This window comes from Mesoplodon bidens (genome assembly GCF_964165515.1).
Source record: "Mesoplodon bidens genome assembly, chromosome: 13".
Lineage (NCBI taxonomy): Eukaryota > Metazoa > Chordata > Mammalia > Artiodactyla > Ziphiidae > Mesoplodon > Mesoplodon bidens.
The window spans coordinates 86151598-86175914 of record NC_138169.1 but is presented as its reverse complement, the minus strand read 5'-3'; the positions used below and the strand labels follow the sequence as shown (position 1 = coordinate 86175914).

Sequence of the window (24317 nt, the reverse complement as noted above, 5' to 3'; positions counted from 1 at the left end):
ATTCCAAGCCCCCCAGGGTCTGCTGCTATAGAGCAAGACCTGCCCTTGGACGGCCCCCCACTGTTAAGGCTCCGGATACATACAAAGGATAACTGTAAACATTTAAAAATAGTGCGGGAGCCTTCTCCGAAGGAAGCACCTCAGTCCCTCGATGTACAAGCCAGCCATGGCTCAATGGCTATCCTCAGGAATCCGGTGGCACCCAGCGGAGTTAAACTTTTTAATGATCATTTTAAGAAATGCAATATTGATCATCTGAATGGAGCGTGTCAGCACACAAATCATGAAATGATGATTCCAGCTAGAATTTCTGTTGGCTTATCGCATGAGCCATACCTCTCGTTGCTGAAATAACATCTCAAAGGCAAAATAATGACAACATGACAATCTATGTAAATCAAGAACTGCATGTGGGTTTATTTTACATTTGAGAAAACAGTGGATTTAATTGTGTGAACCGAAAGGTACTGTACAATATTAATGATAGAACATCAAAATGTATAATTAATAGTGCATTGCTCGCTTTGTTTTCATTTATTTATTTTTGTCTGATATACATGCATCTGGAAAGATGCAGGTGCCAGTAAAATTTCTCTATTTAAATCAAGCTGCAGGAACTAAATTTTATTCAAAAATTGTGGTTGTACATTATATACACAGAAATTTAATATAAAATGACAATATAAAAAGTTAAAAGAGAAAGCATACAGCCAGAAGGTACAAAGAAAGTTGAATAGATTAAAATGGTACGATATGTAACATATAGGAGTTTTTAAGCTGATGCTGGCAATTTACAAGGAAAGGACTCCAACATTTGCCCCACTTTTTTTTCATTTACCAATGCAGCACGCTTATAGAAAGGTCAGCTTGTACCAAAGCTTACATTTGTAAATAACTATAAACTGCAGTATTTTACAGAAAAAAGAAATAGCATTTTTACACATTTTTAAATAATAGCTTGCATACTTTTTTTTTTTTTCTGCCAAAAGTGGCATTTTTTCAGCATCCAGAGGGTTTGGGCATAGTGGCAACTGGTGTGTTTGTTGTCGCTGCTGTTAGTTTTTGTTTTGTTTTTTTTTGTTGTTTGTTTTAAACATGTGAAGTTGTGGCTTCCTAACCCCAAGTCCTAGACAACTTTCTACTTTCCAACAGCTGCATGCATGCTTCCTTCACAAACCAGTTCTGCATATAAAAGCTCGTTTTTTAATTATTAAATAAGTTTTGTGTCTGACACAGCTTTTGATCTGAATGAAATGCCTTTAAGCCTTTTTTTTTTCTTTTTTCTTTTTTTTTTTTTTGAGTGAAAGGCACAGAAATGCGATTACAGTCCTCAAAGGGTTAAATCTGACACTAGGAGGTTCTATGACCTTTATTGTCATGGCAACTTTGTAATTTTAGTACGTCTTTTCTCATTGTTATTTGTGTCTTTCTTTCCTGCTAAATAAATGTCTCTGAGTAGTGTGCCCCACTATTTCCTACAAAAGAGAGCTGAACATCGAGAACAGATGTTGAAAATAAAGGTCAGACTTTGACTCACGGAAAAAGAAAAGGAACATGCACAATCGGACGAAGAGCATATAAATATAACTACAAAATATGTGTAAGAAAAACCAAGGTCCAGACAGGCAGTCAGCAACAAAGGGCAGGCTGATTTTGGAGGCTCAGGCCAGGCCTAGTGCAGTATGACGACGTTTAGTGCAATGTGCCACGGGCCTGCGCGCGGACCCAGGGCTACTGTTTCTCCAGCTCCGTCACGTAGATCAGGTGGTCCTCGGGGGACTTGCCGTGGGTCTTACTAAGGTGCAGTTTGACTGCGTGCTTGCTCGCGAAAGTCCGGTTGCAGAGCTTGCACTGGAATGTGGAGCCCAGATCGTCCTCGGCGGCTGCCACCGGGCCCAACGCTTTGTTCGCCAGGACTTTGGAAACATTCTGCTGTTCTTGAATCTGATTTAGTGGCAGCTTGGAGAGATCCTTCAAGCTGAAGCCTAAGTGTGTCTCTAGATGACTGATGTACGTGGAAGCAGTTCTGAACTGAGAGGCACAATCGTTGCAAAAGAAAACGGGATGCCCTGTGTCCAGGTTCTTCAGGAACTTGGTCCCCCCTGTCCTCCGCAACTGGTATTTGACGTTGGCCAGCCAGTGGCTGATGGTGGTCATGGAGAGCCCGGTGAACTTGGAGATGTGCACCCGCTCCTGAGGGCCCAGGTCCGACATGATGTACTTACCCTCCGGGGTCTCCCGCAGGCTCGAGGCGAACTGGGCCTGCAGGATGAGCAGGTGCTGCGGATTCCAGTTGGACTGTCGCCCTTTCCTCTTGTGGACGGGCGACAGCTCGTCCACCACCTCCTCGAAGCTGCTGCCGTCGGCGTCCGACTTCTCTGACACAGTGGAGGGCGTGGAGGACTTGGGGGTCAGCCGGCCCGTGAGGTTCTTCACCATGTCCGAGATGTCCATGAGCGCACTCTCCCGGAGCGGCGAGGACACGCCGTCGGCGGCGCCTGGGGCCAGGAGCTTGCTCTTGGACTTGGTCAGGTCGATGGGCTGGTCGCTGTTCTCGTAGTAGTAGCGGTCCAGGGTGCCGGGCGGCTTGGCGGGCGGGGCAGGGAAGGCTGGCTTGTCCAGCATGCTGGTGCTGATCTTGTAGAGCATGGCCAGTGGGTCCAGCGAGGGGCTCACGGGTCTGGACACTTTGCCCAGGTGGGTGTTCATGATGGACTGCAGGGCGCTCAGCGGGTTGATGAAGGAGGGCTCGGGCGAGTGGTCTGTGATGATGCCCAGGTTGTTACAGCCGTTGGTGACTTTGGCCTTGAGGGGCTCCGTGCCGTTCGGGGTGTGGGCGTCCACCGCGCCCTCCTTCTTGGTCTTCCCCGCATCGGCTTCGGGGACCTTCTTCTGCTGGGGCCTGCCGCCGCCGCCGCCGCCGAGGTCCTCGGCCCTGGGGAAGTCTTTATTCTCCTTGGCCACGGGGGACGCGGCCTTGGCCGGCGAGCCCTTCTCCTTCTCCGCCGGCCTCTCCTCCTTCTTCACGCTGACCTTGCCCGTGACCTTCTCCACCAGCTCCTCCATGGCCGACACGTTGCTCTTGTGGGGCGGCGGCGTGAGGCTCCCCGGGGAGTGCAGGAGCGCACTGTGCTCTGAGGACAGCAACTTCACGTTGCTGGCGTAGGACGGCTGCATCTGCACGCTCTGCACGGCCGGCAGCGGCTTCACGGTGCCCGGCAGCTGGTAGGCGGCGTGGATGCTGGGGTAGCCGCCCCACGAGGGCGCGCCGTTCTGGGCTTTGCTGATGGCCGTGGAGACCGTGTTCTCCAGGGACTTCAGGATGTCCACCCCGCCCCTGGGGCTGTCGTCCAGGTCCTCCTCGCGGAGGTACTGGTAGAGGGTGGTGGGCTCGAACTTGTCGGAGGCGTCCTCGCCCTCCTCCTTGATCTGCTTGTCTGCGTCCCCGGCCACCGCCGGCAGCGCCTTCTCCTTCTCGGGCTCCTTCTTCTCCTCCGAGGTCGCGGACCCCGAGGGAGAGTCGGGCTGCTTTTTGACGTGGGCGGCGGGCAGCCGCGTGTGCGTGGTGGGGGGCAGGGGAATGGACTGGATCTTCTCCTCCACCATGGGGTCCAGCACCAGCTGCTTCCCTTTCTTGGAGGCAGAGGTGGTCACTTTCAAGAAGTGGCCGGTGACCATCATGTGGGCGGTGAGCTGTTGCAGGGTGTCGTGGGAGCTGCCGCACTCCATGCACTTGAGGATCTGGGCCTTGCGGGCCTCGAACTGCCAGGTGTAGCTGGCCCCGTTCTGGTAGCCGTAGCGGTTGTTGGGTGTCACGTACGGGTTGGCCGACTTCTGGTCCTTGGCTGACTCGCTCGGCGCCACTTCGGCCGTGATGCCCGCCGGTTCGGGGGAGCAGGGGGGCGCCAAGTCCTGCAGCGCCCGCTTTTTGGTGGAAGGGACCAGCTTGGTGATGGCCGGCACCGGCTCCTTGAGAGGCACTTTCTGGTAATGCTTTGTCTTGATCATGTGCACGCTCAGGTCCTGCAGGGACTCGAAGGAGTGGCCGCAGTACATGCACTTGAGCACCTTCTGGGCGTCCTCCTTCCCTTCCATCTCCATCAGGGAGCGCTTCCTGGGCTTGGACCACCTCTTGGTCTTCTCGGAGTCCTTGTCCCTGTTGTCGTCGCGGTAGTGCCCCGTCTCGTTCATGTGCACCGTCAGCTCCACCAGCGTGTCGTACGCGGCGCTGCAGTCTTTGCAGCGGAACTTGCTGGCGCCCGTGAACACGGAGCCGTACAGCTTGTTGTTCTGCCGGTAGAGCTGCACGGTGCTGAAGAGGCTGGGCTCGGGCAGCAGCCCGTACGAGGACGTCTGCTGCAGCGTCTTGGCCAGGGCGGCCTGGTGCCAGTCATAGCCGGAGCCGCCGCTGGCGCTGGCGCTGGTGCTGGTGCTGGAGCTGGAGCCCGAGCTGGGGGTGCTCGCCGTGGTCCCGGTGGCGCCCGCGGTACTGGTGGGGGGCGTGGCGGCGGGGGTGGAGCCCTCCTTCTGGCCGGCATCGCTGTTGCTGGTGGTCGAGCCGGACTTCTTCAGATCCAGAGCCAAGCTGGACCAGCAGGACCCCGAGAACAGGTTTGCATACACGGCCTTGATCTGGGCCAAGCTGTCCTGGGGGTAGGAGACGCCCTCCCGGCCCTGGGGCTCCTCTTTCTCTTCCTTGGAGGAAGCGCTCTTGAAATGGGCTGGCTGGTCGCTGTTTTCGCTGAACGGCGACCCGTAGCCCGCGTCCTGATTAGTCGCGGTGCTGACGGGGGAGTTCTGGTAGCTCTGGGCCTCCTGGAGCTCCGCGTCCTCACTGCACACGAAGTCGCTTCCCTGAACGTCCAAAGGCAGCCCATCCTCCTCCACGTTTTCTTCATCTATTTCTGCTGCCTTCAGTTCTTCCTCGGGAACGTAAGCTAGGAGAGAAAAATGAAACACGGTGAGGAGACGTAAATCATCTCCAAGGACGCGGCCTCCCCAGCAGTGAGATGATCTTTAAAAAGATGTTTCTCAGCCGAGCTCCCAGGCTACAAGGCTACCTCCACTTTATATATCTACCTCTTCTGCAGCTCGACGGCAGGAAATAGGTTTCCACCAAGACAATCCCCCCTCCTAAGTGAATACATTCCGACGGAACGGCAGTGTCTGCCCTCTTCTTAAAGATGTCAGTGTGGCCGTCACAGCTGGGTGGGGAGGGAGGGGACCCCTGCCCCTCCTCATGCAGGCTCCTCTTTTCGTAAGCAGCGGGGGTCCCTTGTGCCTCCCCATGGCGGGGGGGGGGGAACCTGGTTGTCATCTTCTAGGGCAAGATAATACACAGACAGTATTCTATGGCTTCCGTAAATAAAAACGCTTCTCAATGGCAAGCGATAAAAATACTCTGGTCTCCACTAAAAAGGAGAAAGCACCGTAGCACCACCAGCGCCCCCCTGCCTGGATGGAGCAGAAGTCTCCCACGGGTGACATCCGACAGGGGTCAAAGAGCCACGTTTGTACAAAGCAGCATTATTCACAAGAGCCAGAAGGTGGAAACAACCTAAATGTCTGTTGATGGATGAATGGGTGAACAAAATGTGGTTTATACAAACAATGGAATAGTATTCAGCCTTTAAAAGGAGGGAAATTCTGACACATGCTATGGCATGGATGAACCCTGAGGGCACTATGCTCAGTGAAATAAGCCAGACGCAAAAAGACAAACACTGTAGGAGTCCCCTTATGTGAGACACCTAGAGTAGTGAGGCTTATAGAGACAGGAAGTGGCACAGTGGTTTCCAGGGACTGGGGGAGAGGGAGGAATGGGAAGTTGGTGTATAATGGGTTCAGAGTTTCAATCTGGGAAGACGAAAAGTTCTGGAGATGTACGGTGGGTATTGTTGCATAACAGGGTGAATGTACTTAATACCACTGAACCGTGCACTTAAAAATGATTAAAATGGTGACTTTTGTGTTACGAATATTTTGGCACGATAAAAAAAATTTTATTCTTAACAAGGCCTATAGTATACGCTACAGTGGCCTGCTACAGGCCACAGCTGCACAGAGGGTGACTTCTCAGGGTGAAGGCGGCATTTCCCAGAAAAACTCAGGATACTGACAGCTGTCCCAAGAATGGGAGGGATGGACAGCGTATAAATCACTAGATGGAATCTGACCTTTTCCTGCAGCACATTGTAGATCCTTTACTATGTGACATATGTTGTCAATCCCCAAGGGGACATAATCGCCTGCACCTCTTAACTGATTTGACCAAAGCATACTTTTACTTCTTTTTCCCTTTTTTTTTTTTGAGGGAACAACTAGTGTTCCGTCAACTACCTGGGAAATTTGGGGTTAAGATATTCCCAGAAAGGCCCTATTAAAATGCACTGATATGACCTGAGAGGGTGTCTCATTAAGTAGAATCACTCATTATCACGTTATCAGCACCAGACCCCAAGGGAACGTGGCAGAGAGCACCGCGTTTTCAGGCACAGTGATGGAGAGACAGAGAAGGAGGTGGCTGCCCAGAGGGTGGACGCGGGCAGGAGGGAGACACACGGGAGGGTCTGCATCCGCACGCCGAGAGCTCCAGGCATGGTCGCTGGTGAGCACAAGTGAACATGTGGCGAGTGACAGCGGGGCCCTTCAGCATCCCTGCCCCACCCCCCGCTTCCCCTCGCGGCCGTCCCCACGCCTGGGTGGCAGCATTGAGCGACCCAGGCACGCGTGTCCACGGTGTTTCCCAACAGAAGGCAGAACTGCATCAGAGTCCACTCACGAGTCAGGGACTTACAGCCCGTGAGCCCCGCGCCATCGCGGGGGACTCGCTGCCGTACCTCCGGGGTGTGTTTGTCACCCACCGGTCCTCACTCTGCGGGCGGCATCTTAGGGCCTGGAACCGCACGGACGTGACTTGCTTGGCATCTGCCCATGTGCATGTCCACGTCCCAGCAGAGTGGAAGGTCATCAGGCCCTGCTGCATCCCGGGCCCGCCCTGCTCCCGACAGAGCAGCCTGCACCCGGGGGCCCCCAGGCTGAGCTCAAACGCCTCCTGCAGGCCACCCCCAGCCCCAGGGCGACCGTTACTCCTGGAACCACACAGAGCAAACCCCGGCCTCCTAAGGGTCACCGGTTTCTGCCGTTCCCTCCCTTGGACACCCGTCCCCTGTTTTCCAGGAGGTGGAGGGGGACCCCTAACGTGCCTGCCTTCCTGGAGCTCGTCTCCCAGGGGAGACACGAAGCTGGGTGAGCAGGCAGCCAGGGGAGGGCCAGGGCGGGGGCACAAGTTCAGAAAGGAGGGGAGCCCCAGGGCGGACACGGGGGCATCCTGGGACCTGCCAGCGTCCCCTGCCTCAGGCTGAGCATCCCCGCGGGGACGCGGCCCCCAGCCCCCCTGCCCAGAGCACTGCGGGTGTGACACCGTGCTCTCTGGGGCCAGGGCGCCGCCAGCTCCTCCACCCGCCCTGCCTGTCACTCTTGCCCGGTCCCTCCGCAGCCTCTTTCCAGCCAAGCTTGACTTCTTCCATGGCTCCTCCAGGGCACGCCCGCGAGCACTGGATCCACGTCCACCTGCGAGGCCACTGGGTGCAGGCCCTCGGCTCTCCCGCCCCGTCCGGGGAAGCTGGCCTTCGGGATGCCTGTAGCCTGAGTCCGCCTCACGTCTGGCACATAGAAGGGGCCCCAGCTGCTGTGACCGGAGTCCATCGCGACGTGGGCGTTTCACAGGCACCCCAGTCAACATCGTGCAGACACACGGCTGCCCCTGCCCCCTCCAGCCCCCGCCCCAGCCTCCTCCTGAACCGGGAGTCTCCTGCCTCAGCTGTACTGAATCACCCCGAACAAGTGTCCACGCCAGAAGAGCAACAGCTGTCCTCAGCGCCTCCCGTGGTCCAGCTCCATAGCCAGCGGGGCCCCTGCCCTAATTCGGACCCTCCAGCCTCTCCTCAGATGTGCAACAGACGCCCAGCTGGGCCTCTTGCCCTCCTGTCCTGCCACGCTCTTTCTTCCTCCACAACCCCTGAGCTAAAATCCTTGTCAGAGTCCACGAGCTGCACAGGGGGCGCAAATCCCCACATGGACCCCTCCCTCTGCCACATATCCAGTCCCCGTGCACCCTGGTCCCAGGGGGCACCCCACCCACTTCTCCACCTGGTGACGACACTCGTCCTCAAGGGGAGGCTCAGATGTCATCTCCTTCATGATGCCTTTTAACCCCCTCCCAGAGTTCATTCCTGGAAGTGTTAAGAGATCTCTACCTGTCTGTCCTCATAATCAAACCATGAACTTGCTCATTCAACTAAAATTGCTGAGTGCCACCCCTGCCTACCTCCGCCAGCTGGGCATTTTCTTTCTTCACCTTATTTTAACCCTCACAACACTTCAAGTGAGCATCCCTGAAAATGCCCATTTTGAAGATGAGAAAACTGGTCTTGGAGAAGTTGACCGACTTCCCCAAGGTCCCAGAGGAGACAAACAAGGATTCAAATGCGGGTCACCTGACTCCCAGCCGGAGGTCCATCCACTCTGCCACCATCAGGACCGAGTTACTTTCCTTTGTCTCATTAGCACCTCAATGCCAACAAACACTTTGAGCAAATGCTGTGAGTGAATTAATGACCCAAGGTAATTCTTTTTTGTTTTTTGGCTGTGCTGCACAGCATGCAGGGATCTTAGTTCCCTGACCAGGGATTGAACCCATACCCCCTGCAGTGGAAGTGCAGAGTCTTAACCACTGGACCACCAGGGAAGTCCCTGACCCAAAGTAATTCTGTATCAGTGTTTAGGACACCTCTTATGTGCCCATCATGCTGTTATAATTGAGAGAATCTCAATGAAAAAAGAGTACAAGGACAGAAATTTTTTGACACCCTTTGGCCCAATAATTTTACTTTTGGAAGTATAGCCTCAGAAGGTGACCTAAAATACAGAATAAGCTTCATGCACAAAGATGTCCTTTATGGTATTATTCCATATAAAATTTGCCACTACCTAAATCTTCAACAATAATTGGTAGTTAGGTGATTTTTCGTTTATTCCTAAGATGCAATATTATTCAAACGTTAAAAAAAAAAACTATGTTTTAATGACAAGGGGAGAGGCATTCAATGGAGAAAGCAGAAGACAAACCTATTCACAGTACAACGGAAAAATCCTTTTAGAAAATGTTAATAGTGGTTTTTTTCTAGATAATGAATATATGGGTTTGTTGACTGAAGTGGCTCTTGATAAATATCTCTGTTTTCAAAATCTTCTTCAGTGTTTTCAATTCAACAAGCACGGATTAGCCATTTCACACCATTTCTGGAATGAAATAGCTGGAAACAGCCACTAGCCCGACACTGGGAATTAAGGAGCCTGGAAGGGCAGGGCCCAGCCTGGGGGAGGGAATGTGGGAAGGGCTTTGCTTGTTGTTACTTTTATATTTTTTAATGTTAAAAAGTAAGAGGTGGGGAGAACAATGAAGGGGTGCAGGTGGCATTAGGGTTCCTGTAGCAGAATTTCGGGGGCGCCGAGAGTCCACCCGCACATAGGCCGCCTCCGTCTTCCTCCCGGCCCTGCTCCTGCATCCTCACCTCCTTCAGCCTTCCGTAGGGAGGGGGCTGCCGGGTCCCACGGACAGGCGGGCAGGAGGCGAGGCCTCTCCTGATACCCACAATCCACCAGCTCAGTGGTCACTGCGCTGCATCACTTTAGCCTTCCACCAACACGGTCCCTGTCCGTTTCTAGACTTTCAGGATTTCTACTTTTATCACACACTCCTCCACTTTATTCATCCCGATATGCTGATATTCTTTGGCTGCTTTACTATTCTACCATGTACTTTTAGCTCACTGTGTCGATTTTTTGAATGAATGAACTTTTCAATTCTAATTTACAAGGGGCACGAGGAAACACAGACCTAGGGGGTAGCTGGGGGCCATCTGTCTTGTGTCCCCACCACTGGACGCCCATCTGACCCCGGAGTAGCTTTCCTGCCCCTCCTCAGGTGCACCGGGCCTGGTAGAATCAGCGTTGGAAAGAAGTGCACCCACCTCCCCAGGCAGCCCGCCCATGAGCACTTCCCTCCCTCCTCTCACGCCACCCCTCCCAGTGGCCCTCGGACCAAATGCTGGTCCATATCACCCTTCTCGGCAGCGTGCGTGGCCACGTGAGGACACAGATGATGAGCCCCAGATGCTAACGGGTACGAGGGATTCCTTTACAGCCGTGCCTGAGCCCCCTCTCCCTACCCCCCAACCTCTCCCATCTTCCAAAACTGGGCTCACATCCTGGAACCAGAGCCCCCAGAAGGATCCAGAATCTACTGGGTTTCACTTTAAGAGTTTGGACCTGGGGCAGGCGGACAAGGGCTGTGCAGGTGGAAATTCGCAGACCGGACCCCATGGTGCCTGGAAACAAGACCACTGGACTCCTGGCTTCAGTACCAGGCGGGGATGGAGTCATCTGCTTTTGCCACTTCAGCATCAGGAAGGGGACACACCCAAGACACGTCCCCCCTCAGCCACATCTGTCCCACACAGCGAGTGCAGGAGCGACCCCAGGCGTGCAGGGGGTAGGGGTGGCGTTCACCTGCTCGCCCCGTTGGGTCCACACTATGGGGCCATTGCTGTGGCTCCCTGTTGAAGGACAGACCCCCATCATGAGCGGGACCTGAGGACAGACTTACAGAAGGGACAGCCTGATGAAGACACGGTGACCCCCATACACTCACTCACCCCATCCTCCGGGCCTGTTTCCCCAACAGTGGGGCTATAGGAAGTATTCATGGAAATGGCAGACCGCCATCCTCATACCAAGCCCCCCTCTGTGCTTGCTGGCCCCTCCTCCTCATCTCACCCTGCAGACAGACCCTCAAGATGAACTAGGAAAGGCCCACGATGGGCAGTCCTCCCACGGCCGTCAGAGGGCACCCCGCTCAGCCTCAGGCCTCACAAACTATTGCTCACATCGCATAAATGGGGACAAGGGGAACAAAATAATGAGCTCTCGTCCCAGGGAAAGTGGTCCCCTCACTGGCCCTTGTCACGGTGTAGCAACTAGATGTGAGATTTGGGCCGACAGATTATTCGCGATGTTAGTCCTTGAACTTCTGCATCACCCAGGCCCCTCTGCCTTCCTACACTTTCCCTGATCACAGCCACACAGAGGAAGGAGCGGGAGGTGGGAACTCATACAGAGCAGTTCCTGGTTAGGCTCTTCCCCAGGCCCCAGGGGGCGGGCCCTGGAAATAAATGACAAGAATCAGGTTGGGGAACTTTGTTTATCTAAGCTCCCTTTTCCTCATTAGCTCACGCAATTGAGAGCTGGCTGTGAATGAGGAAAAGGGAGATTCAAAAGTGACAACTATAAAACACAGGTAGTTGGTCCCTGCTTGGGCACTGGCTTACAGTAAATACCAAACTCGGCTATTGTATTGCCACCTGGTGAAACTATACAATCATACCAAATTACATGTTTAGCTATATCAAACTAGGTTTTCGACTGGCAAACGTGATACCCATGAACAGATGGCCATTACATCAAAATATATTTACAATTCACAAAAGGGGCTTACACACACCTCGGTGATAAATGAACAGCTTCAATTCATTGTAAAATCTTGCAAAACACACTTTCTTCCAAATTTATCATCGATCACTTGTAAAGTAACTTCACCTCTGTTACAAAGAGAGCAGGTGGGTTTGGTGAAAGAGGATATTAGGAAATAAAAAATGCAGAGAAAGCAGACCCAGGTCAGAGCCCATTCCGTGCTACTCTGAAAGGACAGCAACATACAAGTGGGATGTACATTAATTTATGAAACTAAGTTCTAAATTTTTTGCAGAAAGGTTGACAACCTGCCACGCAAATCTGAAAGGCCCCTCCTGCTGTGATGTAGAAGGAGCAAAAATATTTCTATCCCTCTGGAAAACTTTAGTTGTCTGGCACCAGTCGCTCACGTACCAGTTTGCTAAACCATCTGATTGGTAACGATTATTTCTTTACCTAAAACCCAACAGAGGCCATTTTTTAGAATTGTGGAGTCTGTAAATAAGATGGCCCATGGTTTTTTACCCAATTCTAAGTTTAATTAGAAATTCACAGGTAACTTCCTTAAAATAAACATAACGGTCTTCCCTTTCTCCCTGACCCCGAATTCAATTTCAAGTTATCGGAGCCCCTCCCACTCTTCCCAGTGAGCGCATCAGGTATTAATCTTAGGCCTGGAGTTCGTTGCAGTTACAACAATGTAATTTAACATTAAGTGGGAAAGCACAAATTAAGGGCTTAAACCTCAATTAAAAAGACTGAAAACTTTCTGTGATTTTCAGCAATGCCAGGAGGAAAAAGGAGAGAGAAAATATATGAGAATCTTGAAACATTAAAAGAGAACTTAAAATGAAACAAAGAAGAGCAAAAGCTAAATAACTCTTGTATGAACTTAAGAAAACACGCAGCTATTTCACTACCAACGAACTGCGTGTTAATATACGATGCAGATGTTCTCTCGATCCACAAATTAAAAAGCCAGCCATCCCCAAGACATGCATGGCCAATGCCAAGCATGGGGAAATCCATGTTTTCGGTTATTGCCTCTTGGTTTGGGGAGGGATATACACCACACTAGGACAGTCTGATGAGTCTGGGTCTACAAACCCAATATTAGCCAATTAGGTCCCAAACCAGGTTCCGACCTGGTATTTTCTACCACCTGAAACGAGAACAGACTTTTGTCAGATAGAGTGATGGATGACATTTAGAAATCTGGAGAGGAGATTCGGGCTTGAAATATCTCTTCAAATGGCTGACACAAGAATAAAGAAATGTAACTCAGCAGACACCGAACCCCACGCGGGGCTTACGTCTCAGACACGTGTCTCCAAGTTCAAATCCAGCAGCAGCCCATTCTCGTAAACGCACAGGGTAATAAAAGAAGAGAGAAGGAAACATCAAGTCTTTGGGGATTGGGGTGTGGATGGGAACAGTGCAGGGCACACCCCTGCAGTTGTCGACAACACAGCAACTATTAACACAAAGTTAGGAGAACTTTTGTCTTTAAGTATATTACAGTCTATATAAATTATGTACCAATGTGATCCACCCAGAGCCAGCATCCCCGTCGTAATTAATGCTGTACTTGGCTGGAAGCTTAATACAAGGTCACACGCACCTGACTTTCTTGAAATCCCCTTAATAACAGTAATGGCGTCTGAATCAGTTACATCCACAGTATCATATCAGAAAGTACCGTTCTCTTATCATAATAATTGGGTTTATTCTTACTATTACCAGTGAATTCTCCTAATTGCTCTCCTACACGCTTTTTTGGAAATTTTGCCTAGGCAGAGGCAGAGAGCTAGAGAGACAGAGAGACTTGTAAAACCTTCCAACCTTGGACAGAGTGATTACTTGTCACGATCTTTCGTTTTCAATAGAAGCTACAGTGTTCTAAAAATTCACATGGGTACAAATATACCAAAATACGTTAAAATATTTGTAGAAATTTTTACTGTTAGTGATGAAACTGAGAACAACATACGTCACGAGGTGAATGAATGCAACTGTGTAGCCTAAAAGATCTGGATGAGAGCAGCTACTGAATCACAGAAAACAGAGTCAACTCAACGTTGTTGCATTTTCTCTGCTAAAACCCTCAGCTCCCCTCTGCCCTCACCTACCCGCACACCCTGCGGAACTCTGGTGAGTGAGTAAGCCTGGAAATGGTGACTGCGGTATGCAATTCTCCTTTTACAATTACTTCCAGAAAGAAGTGACATTCCTCCCCATCAAATAAAACAAAGACTCCAAATCCTCATTTCTGCGATTTCTTTTTGTGTCAAAACAGCTTTGCCGTCCCTGCCCCCGCCCTGCCTGAGCCAAGCACGCGGCGTGGAGTGTGACACGGTGAGCACACGTGGCGTGTCCTGCCGTCAGCGGGACAACACGCAGAGCAGCTGTGCCGGCCTGTGCGTCAGGACGAGCACAGGCCAGGCGAGAAGCCACCAGCCTCCACGTGGGTGTGGGTGTGTGAGTGTGTGCAGGTGTGAGCACATAAAAGCCACAAAACACATAGATCCCATCAGCCCCGAGATGAGAACAAGACAACTGGATCTTACAGTTAGACGTCACTTTTTAAAACTCTTGTTCGTATTGTTTTGCCATAAAACGTGCCTTCTGGATGCCAATGTGTCCCTAAAGGTGTGCTGTCCTCCTGAGCCACATAAAATCCCGTGCGTTGGGCTTCCCTGGTGGTGCAGTGGTTGAGAGTCCGCCTGCCGATGCAGGGGACACGGGTTCGTTCCCCGGTCCGGGAAGATCCCATATGCCGCGGAGCGGCTGGGCCCGTGAGCCATGGCCGCTGAGCCTGCGCGTCCGGAGCCTGTGCTCTGCAACGGGAGAGGCCACAACAGTGAGAGGCCTGCGTACTGCAAAAAAAAAAAAAAAAAAAAAAAAAATCCCGTGCGTGCATCCGGATGCACGTGCACGGAAGGAAACGTATACGGTCCCTGCTAGAGGTGAATCTGACACCAACGACGTGTGCCCCGGTGGTTTACAATGTAAATACACCCATACTGTCTGGAAAAATACGTCCCTCTCAAACTGTAATTGTACAGTGAGGCACATGCATCTTCAGCGAATTAGATCGATTCTTTTTCTCAACTCCCAGCCCCAATTTTTACGAAATATCTTTGCGTCTTTGAAGAACACAAGGTTTGCCCTGATATTCCACGGTCATTTGAAGGATATGGGGAGAAGAGACAGCTGTCCTTGGCTGTTAATGGCTAAACGTAAGGAAGGTCCAAATTCCCCGGAGTCTGAGGACCCCTGGCTCTGAGCAATTAGAGCCAGGGGTCCTCAGACAGATGAACAACAGGGTGGGTGCCTCACGGAGAGAGCAGAACAACAACAGAAGACAGGCTTCCTCCTGATCGTGAGTTGCTTCTAAAAGCCAGCTTGAAATCTATTCTTTGCCACCCAGCAGATACCAACCTGCTTCCTCAAAATAGCCACTCGCACAAGGTAACCGGCACGCATCCGTACCTGCTCCTACCTGATGACAACACGTCCCGATGAAAACGGAAAAACGTGTTCTTTCCATAAAAGATGCTCAGCTCCTGCCATGTCCCCAAATTTAGATATTTGGGATCGTTCAGATACTGGCATTTAATATAACAGGCCAGATGACTAAATGTTTCCATCTTTAACTGACTTGGATCCTAAGTAATAGCGTCGAGACAGAAGAAAGGTAGTGATACTGGAAAATGCAATGTATGAATATAGCATTTTAGGGTGAAAATATGTTGAGCAACCCACATTAACACACTTGAATTTACAAGGATGTTATAGCACGCTTGGCATACAGAGTAGTCCTTTGGCTAGAAAAACGGATGACAGGTATAGGATATCTCGGGAAGAGGAATTGAGTTCCAAGGGTTTTTTTGTTGTTTTTTTTTTGCGGTACGCGGGTCTCTCACTGCCGTGGCCTCTCCCGTTGCGGAGCACAGGCTCCGGACGCGCAGGCTCAGCGGCCATGGCTCACGGGCCCAGCTGCTCCGCGGCATGTGGGATCTTCCCAGACCGGGGCACGAACCCGCGTCCCCCGCATCGGCAGGCGGACTCTCAACCACTGCGCCACCAGGGAAGCCCGCGTTCCCGTTTTTGACGAAGGTTAAACAGCACTAGCAGTTCAAATAAAATGGCTCTTCCTCACACGGACAAGGAGGGAGTAAAATGACGTTTCAGGCAGAGAGAACGCCATTCTAAAAGTGGATCGTTTATAATGACAGGGAAATGCAGAAAGGCAAGTTGTCTTCCCTCCCTCTAAGTTTTCGAGACAGGGGTCTAAGAGGTGTCGTAAGAGCACCCTGGGGTTTTACTGGCAGAAGATAACCCTTGCTGGCAGCCCATCAGAGAGGAGAAAAGAGCCGGCCCGTCCTCACCTCTCCCCCGCCAGCCATCCACACCCCTGCCTCCCTCCCTCGGCACGAAAAGAGCGCGTTATTAGCAGAGGTCTGCTGGGGAGGCCACGGCGCCTCGTGCCGGTGGTTGTCCTGCCTCGTGCTGGTGGTTGTCCCGTGATCCTAATCTCCGAGATTTACCTGCTTTTCCTCTTCTATCTGATAAACTATACATTCCAGCATTCTCATTAGGGCTCCCATCACCAAAGGGAGTGGAGATGAATCAGTCCCGGCGCCCCCCCCCCCACCCCCGCTTGGCTCTGTCGAGGTGATTTCATTGAAACGTTCATTTCCATCCCTGCTGGCAACATCAGAATGGAAGCATTTAACCTGTTTCCATTACTTATACAAATTACCACGATGGGGTAGGACAGACGTTAGCATCGCGCACAGAACTGACTTCCATACATTCTTTACAGGAAGCGCGAGAAGGAACATTGCGAGGTCATATTACCCAGGCTCGATAATGTTCTCCCTGTTACCAGATTCATTAACTTGGCACACTGGCATTTCACTCGCTTTCTGTGTAAAAACTGCCGGGCTAGCTGGGCTCATTTAATTTGGAGAAGGAAAGCTTTGTCAGCGATGATGTTTTGATCAGGTGCCCTAAGAGGGCGGGGAGGGGAGGGGGAGGGGGGGAGGAGGGAGGAGCAGGAAACGAGCCCGGGAACAGGAAACAACCTTGTCGAAAATGTTACCTTCCTGATGCCAATGATGAGAGCGGAGTCAGTGAACGACGCCGGTACTCAAAGATGGCTGTCACTTCAGATAGACACGGGCACGACTCACCTAGACAGGTGACACTTTGGTGCAGCTAAATCCTGCTGCATTATTGAACACCTGGAGATGGGGCTCGGGCAAACTGCGGGCCTGGGATGCCTGGGGCACCTGGAGATGTGAATTCAGCAGGTGGATGGATTTCACTCCTCATCTGCATCCTTAAGTGAGGCTGGGGATACAGTCTCCTGGCTACAAAGATGGAGGAGGGGCTGGAGTCACAGTCTGGGTTCCAGCCTCGAGCTTTCTTCCCTTTATTTTCCCCTGAGATCCAAAGCAGGGGCTAGAGCGATGCTCCAAGTCATTAGGGGAGACTCGGGGCCCTTACACTAGTCATTTTTTCCTGTTTAGAAATCTCACGGAAACAATTCCTGGTTAGTCTAAAGACATTTCCTCTTTTGATTTCTTCTGGAAGTCCACGTACGAGGTGCCCTGAGTCAACCTCGAGACCACACCTCTAGAAGCTCTGGCTGCGGGTGGGAGCCCTGGAGGACGTACAAGGTTCGACAGTTTCTAGGAAAAGGTTTCAAAATAAAATATTCATTCATGGAGCATCAGAAACAAAACAAATTCTATTCCAGCTGTTCTCCCAGGAAAGCGTTGCTCCATGAGCCCAACTGAAGGAAACTCAGCCTCAACTCCACCTTCTCACTTGGTTTCCGTGTTTCTCTCTTCCAGTCTGTCTGCTTTGGTTCTGTTCATGAAACTGCTTGGGAACAAATGCTGGGCAGGTTTAACTTATTGAGAAAAAAAGGGGGGGAAAGAAACTATTCGGAGGGGGAGAGCACATACGAAAGCCCATCCGCACGACTGTGTGGGAGTGGGTTGGAAAGAGGAAATCAGCAAAGCCAAGCGATGCCTAGAAAAAAGGACACTTGGTGCTAACAGATCTCAACCCCCTGCAACCATAGCTTGAAAAAGAAAGAGGGCCATTCGTATAAATATATCCTCTGTAGAAAGGTGGGGGGCCCACTGCAGTCAGAGGCATCTTCTCCATGACAACCCTGAAGTCCAATCTCAAGTCGGAATGGAACACATTCTGGGATAATGATCCACCCAGATGGAGAGAATGTCTTCTTTTCAGCACACTAGAAAGTTATTTGAGAGGACGGATAATATACTATTATTTTTATTTTTTATTTATTTATTTTTTTGCGGTAAGCGGGCCTCTCACCGTTGTGGCCTCTCCCGTTGCGGAGCACAGGCTCCGGACACGCAGGCTCGGCGGCCATGGCTCACGGGCCCAGCCGCTCCGCGGCATGTGGGATCTTCCCGGACCGGGGCACGAACCCGTGTCCCCTGCATCTCAACCACTGCGCCACCAGGGAAGCCCTATACTATTATTTTTAAAGACATAATTTACTTGTTCTTGGGTAAACATTTCATACCCACAGAATATCTGCTCGACCGGCATTATGCTTTGGATTAAAATGTCATTGAATAAAAACAGGTCCTATTTACTGAACACTCTCTCCAGACCAGACACTGTCTTAAGTGCCTTGCATGTATTAATTGTGTTAGCCCCTCAACAGCTCGATAAGGGGAAAGCCTGTGTCTGATCTCCACGTCCACATGAGGACACTGAGGCACAGGGGCGAGGGGAGCTGCCCCCGGAGCACGGGTAGCAGCAGGTACTTGCCCCGGGGGGTCTGTTTCAGAGCCAGCCTCTGACATGCTCTCAGAGCGCCGCGCATGGGCCATTTCTATCTGCAACTCAAAGTGGCCTGAGTTTTACATGAATTCTGTCTTCAGAACGTGCTGTTTGTAAAACCAGGTCTTTATCTACCCGAAGGTCAGCAACATCGCTCTCGGGCTGCTCTGCCTGAATGCCGGGGGCATGGGACCAGCCGTGATCCGCTACAGGACAGCATCTCCTCAGGGCCTGCCGTTCACGGGATGCCTGCAAGGGCCCCCTGGAGTCCCTTTCCAACCACGTGGGCCGGCTTGTCATAGAGACAGAAAGTAGAACGATGTCACCCGGAGCTGCAGGGAGGGGGATGTTGGGAAGATGATGCTTCATGGATGGGGACCGAGGTTCCGTTTGAGAAGATGAGAAGTGGAGGAGGTGATGGCCGCACAATAGCGGGAATGTATCTCATGCCACTGAACTGTATGCTCAAAATGATAACTCTTACGCGCCTCTTACCACAGTTAAGAAACAGGGGACGAAACGAGAGAATCTGTTTCCCACTACGCCCACCCAGGCCCCTCCAGTGAGCCCCCTCTTTACCTCCCCACAGCTTCCCTCTGCCGACGGGCTCCGGCACGGCCCCCGCCAGCCCGCTGGGACCCTCCCTGCCCACACAGGTGGTCACGGGACTCTAGCCCCTGTCCTGCACCTGGGCCAGGGCTCCTAGGGCAGCAACGACATCCTGGGGGACCTTGGCTCCCGACAGTGCTGTCTCTCGGTGCCTGGAGCAAAATAGCTGCTCCATGACTACCGGCTAGAAGAAGGAGTCAAAGGGTGGGGAGACACTAAATGTTACCCCAAGCCAACCGACACAGATAAATGCACTGAGGACGCTGCTCTGTTCATACACGCGGTATCCGTGTCCACGTGGCCCCATCACGGTATCCGTGTCCACGTGGCCCCATCACGGTATCCGTGTCCACGTGGCCCCATCGCGGTATCCATGTCCACGTGGCCCCATCACCTGGGAAGCAGAAAGAACTTTGCTTACCAATCTCCGGCATACAATGCCTGTTCAACAGTCCCTTTTAAAGAAACCATACTTCCACGACGTGAGGCGATCAAACCTACTTCCTCCGAAGTTCTAAAGGCCCTCACAGCTGATGGCAAAGAGGAACCACCTACAACGGGGATCATAAAGGGAAGAAAACGGGGAGGAAAAGGGAAAAAACAGCACTCCAGAATCCTGTCTCACGAGATCCATCTTTCCTGAATTGTGACTCCCGTTAAATCAGTAAGAATATCTGTCAGAGATATCCCGCTACACCATTTGGCGGATGTCAAACCTAAATAAACCAGATCAGAAAACCGGCAAGTGGCAGGAGAGAAATGAATGGGTGCTGAGCAGCCTCGCTGTAACTCGCTTGGTTTGCTTGCTGATTTGGGGGGGAGGGGGGAGGGGCATCGTGGCAATCACCGCAGTCATTTGCAGTACTAATGTCCAATTCAGCCTCCTTTCATTCTCCTGATTTAGGTGGTCAGAGTGGTTTCGTAGCCGACACAGGGAAGCTGTGCTGTTTAGCAGGCTGTTTAATGGGAAACTGGCAGTCTTATTTCTTTTCTAGATTTGGTTTGTCACTAGGTCTCCATTACATGCCACTCAGCTTTGATGTCTTTGGACAGGACTGATCAAAAGATGTCATTTGACCTACACAGCATGGCAGAAACTTGGAGAAGTCTCATAAAGCGACACTCTGGCTGTAAATAAAATGACATTATTATTTCCTCTCTCCTATCATGTAGAAAAGCCAATTATGGTAATGCACTGCATGTCAATGAAAACGCAGCAATCTTTTTGGAGCAGCGGCTGCAGGCATCAGTACTGCAACTCTCCTTCTGGGAAAATTTGCCCACTGGAAAGTGAAGAGGAAGGAGGTGATAGATGTCTTCAAGACGGTTAATAAAATCCTGGACAGCCAAGAAAAGGGCAAGTCAGCAAAACAACTGCGAGTACAAAATGCAAACTGTTAAGTTTCCGAATTACCTAATAATTTAATCTTCAGTGATTTATATGCCAACAGCGAGACGGCCAGTATCATGCCGTGCATTTCTGAACGTTTGACTGACAGGAGAAGCGACGTATGGTACTAATAAACCCTTCAGACCCATGACTTCTTAAGGATGCTGGCTGGGGGGAGGGGAGGAGGGCCTCCAAACTTGTCCCCAAGATTCATTTAGAAGTACAGTCATAAGGTGGCATCCTGCCTGCCCTGTGTCTGTAAGATGAGGCAGAACGTCACACAGGATGCTGCGTGGTTATTGTCCTAGAATGCCCAAAGTTATGCATTTCCACACGTGCAAAATGTTCCCCATCTTTCTTCTACTCAAGCCTGTGTCACAACTGAATATGCATACAAAAGACCTCCCCTGCTTTTAAGAAGTGAGTGCCCACTGGAAACACTGCTTCCCCCCGAGCTGCATCTCTGTTAGAGGGACCAAAGCTGCTGGAAGACCAGATCACCTTTCAGCAGGAGGCTAGCATCCATCAGCGCAGGAAGAACCGTGCCCCCTCCTCCGTAGTGTTTCGCCCTCATTCAGAACACAGGAAGCCTACTGCTTGCCATGTGCTGCAGGACCCACTGGAGATGCTCTGCCATTCTGCTCTGGAAGCCGTGAGCAGCCCTCCACCTCCCCAGACCCCACCCCTGCATCTCACTCCATGCAGCCTTCCAAGGCCACCCTGCCATCAAGGTCAGTGTGGCAGCTTGACCCCAACGGTTTGCATGTGCAATGGAGTCTCCTAGTTCCTTGACCAACCCATGTGTCCAAAATGCAGCAGCAACTTGGGTTTTCTGTTGGCATCATTTATTCAATTGGGAGAACGCAGCTCCTGACCAGCCCATGCAGGATTATGGGCAGAGCTGCAGTGTAAAATGAGGTTTCCTCCCCGGGGGGAAATATTTGAATATTTCTATAATCATGGTGTATATTCAGATTACGAAAAAGTAGAGCCATGCAATTACCTTCCACTGAAATCAAGAAAAAAAAGGAATTTTCAGAGCCACTAAATCCACAACAGGAACAAAAACTTTGGGGCTACGTCAGAAATTTTTTCAAATGCTCTAATTGCTTTGGGCTAAAAAATGTTAATTATAAGTCATTTGTAAGCACACATTGCAACCACATGTCACCCGCCCCCCCGCACCTCTGCAATTTAATTTTGGTGCATAAAAAGTGAAGATTCAATTTAGAAGCTTCATTGAATTTTAGTAACTTTGAATAATACTCTTATGTCAATAGTGCCAGGGGCGTAACAAGACTTGACATTTGCAAGGCGCCACATTGTATGGAACAGACTCGCACCAAGTCCCCTCCTGGACTCAGCACACAAGTCCTTCAGGTGATCCATGGGGGCCACGTCTACTCTTCCTGACTCAGGCACTGGCACTGCAGTCTGCAGGTGGGAACCAAAGGAAGTGTAAGATTTTCCATTTCAGCCCCCCTTTCTGGCTTTCAAAGGACATGCTTAGGTTTCCACAGAATATGTGCCTGTGACTTGTGTTTCCTGGCATTCTGGTGTGCTTCCTGATTACTATTACTTCCAATAACAACTATTACTAATGACCACGTGGAAATCTACATACACGTTAGATTTCTGTTCACTGAACTCCAGGCGAGGTCGGTAAGCAGCTCATTCCCACGTTCAGCGGCCTTCCTATTGTACTGGCCCCTGTGTTTATTTCACAGGAACAAAATGAAAAGGGCCTCTGGATTCTTATTGTTGCATGGAGTCCCACTATTGTCTGCGATCTAGAAGTCAATCGATTGCTTTTTTAAGTCTGGAGGGCTCCTTCAGAGAGCTACGGCTTGAGCCACAGTATCCCTTGCTTGGAAAGAGAATTCAGGAGCAGGTGAGTGAGCTAACCGCAGCAGCCCCGTGTGCAAGGCCCTACCTCGGACTGCACGTTTTGGTCTGTCCCATGTCCCACGCACTGGGTGTGCTTCACGGCCTCGTACTCTGTCACGCTCCCTGTAACCCCTTCCGTGGTGGGAGAGCACCAATCACGCACCAGAGCGGACTCTGCCATGTGGGTTCAGGACATCATAAGATCTGGGCAGCACAGAGCTCTGTGCGCTGATAAAATGCCAATAGCACTCGCTTTCAGAAAGCGTTTCCTCCGGATCTCATTTAATCTCAAGCTGGAAGACTCGGTTCCTTCCAAAGAACACTTTTTAAAACCAAAAATGATTCCTAAAGCACAGAAGAAAAAATGATCTAGTCTTAAGCACCCTGGCAACGCATATTTCAGTAAATATAAGTACTTTATTGCCTTTTAGGTGGGAATTTGTGGGTTTTGTGTAAGGAAAAAAAATACTAGATTCATCATCAGACAAGAATTTCAGAGTTATTTCTGCATTTCTAAATTCTGAAGGCGTCTCATCTTGAGATGAGAAGGGATGAGATGGGGGGAGAAGCAGATTTATCCACTGGATATTTCATTGCCTACCCCAATATTAAATTTTATGTGGGGAATCTAGGAGTTTAAAAGCTTCACATTTTTGTGTAATAAAAAAGAAATACAATATCCTGTTGCTGTGCATAGTGACACTTTATGCAGGAAAGAAAACCGTTCTCCTTAGCTATTCTTTGAAATACGACCTACGACGTCATTTAATTTTTGAAAACCCTAAGGTCATGTAACACACTTTCTCTGTCATTTGTAAGTACATTAACTCAGTGGCCATACGACAGTGAAATTATGATAATGGGCTGCTAAAATGGATCGGGCAGGCACTGCATTTCATGTTAGCTTCAAACGACCATCAGAGCACAGCTCAAATCAAATATGACAGCAGAAAAGCACGGAGTTTACTTTTCCTAAAGTGTTTCTACTTAGTCAAGTACACAAGCATGACAAGTGAAAGGGACCCACCTTGGCGGTGAACTTCAAGAAAATAACCCCACTGAGAGATAAATTTCTCTTAAAAAAAAAATCCTCTCTTAAAATCACAGATGTCACATGAAGAGGAATGCAGAGGTCAAAGCAGGCTTCTTTCCAAAACATTTCTCTACCACAGGCCAAGACTTGGACAAGTGGGATCACATTCTGCATGGAAAATTGCTCCGTTAAATGAAAAATATTTTAAAACGGAAGCACGTTTAATGTATTCATTTAAACAACCTCTGCCCCTCCCCCCACCCCACATACAAAAAAACCCCTTCTTTTAGGGACACTTCTTTGTGAACTCTTTCCAAAAAGTAAGAAAAGAAAGAAGAAATAGGAACTAGACATGTACTTTTCTGTGTAGGGCACATCTCTGACAAGTATCTCTGAGCCAAAGATGCCAAAAGAGTTCATACCCGGAAATGTTTGCCCCTGCGCTTCAAAAAAACAAACAAACTGACTTGTGATGGAAGCTTAGGAATGACACTTTGTAAAACACATTTAAGGATGCACGTCCTGATGAGATTATCCTGATTTATTCCCAACATCTGGCATCTATGGAGCTCCCTTCCTTAGTCACGCTAGCTGGCCTTGAGCTTGGACCAGGTACTGTGGTCCTGATGAGTGTTTAGGAGATGCTGCCAGAAGAACCCCACCCACGGTGCAGGCAGTCACCCTGATCTCCGACGAACTGACCAACTGCCTATGTATGAGAATGACAATTCCTTTTAAATAGCCCTTTTCCTTTCTTCTTTTTGCTAGACTTTAAAAAGAAAAAATTCACCAGTGTAACAGTTCCCGGGAGAACTCTTAAGCATGGAGTTGATGACCACAAAAGCACAGAAACACCATCTGCATGCAAAAGTTAACTGGATGGCAGAGATAATGCTAAGATAATTATTTTGATAGAAGCCAGCCGAAAGCTTCTGTAGTGTATCTTACTATTCCTGTTAAGGGTGAACTATCCATTTCAGATAGATGCTATTCACGAACATATTTACTGGATGACATTTTGTTTTCTAT

General features: G+C 50.4%; 1 protein-coding gene across 2 annotated transcripts in view; it reads right to left on the bottom strand.

Annotated features, from left to right (window-relative positions):
- Positions 1-391: 391 nt before the first annotated feature.
- Positions 392-24317, bottom strand: part of TSHZ1 (teashirt zinc finger homeobox 1) — a 76676-nt gene continuing 52750 nt past the window's right edge. For both annotated transcript variants that reach the window (XM_081251873.1, XM_081251874.1), the window contains one exon: positions 392-4937. In XM_081251873.1, the coding sequence (XP_081107999.1) occupies positions 1732-4937 (3206 nt within the window). In that variant the 3' untranslated portion in view covers positions 392-1731. The remainder of the gene's footprint in view (positions 4938-24317) is intronic.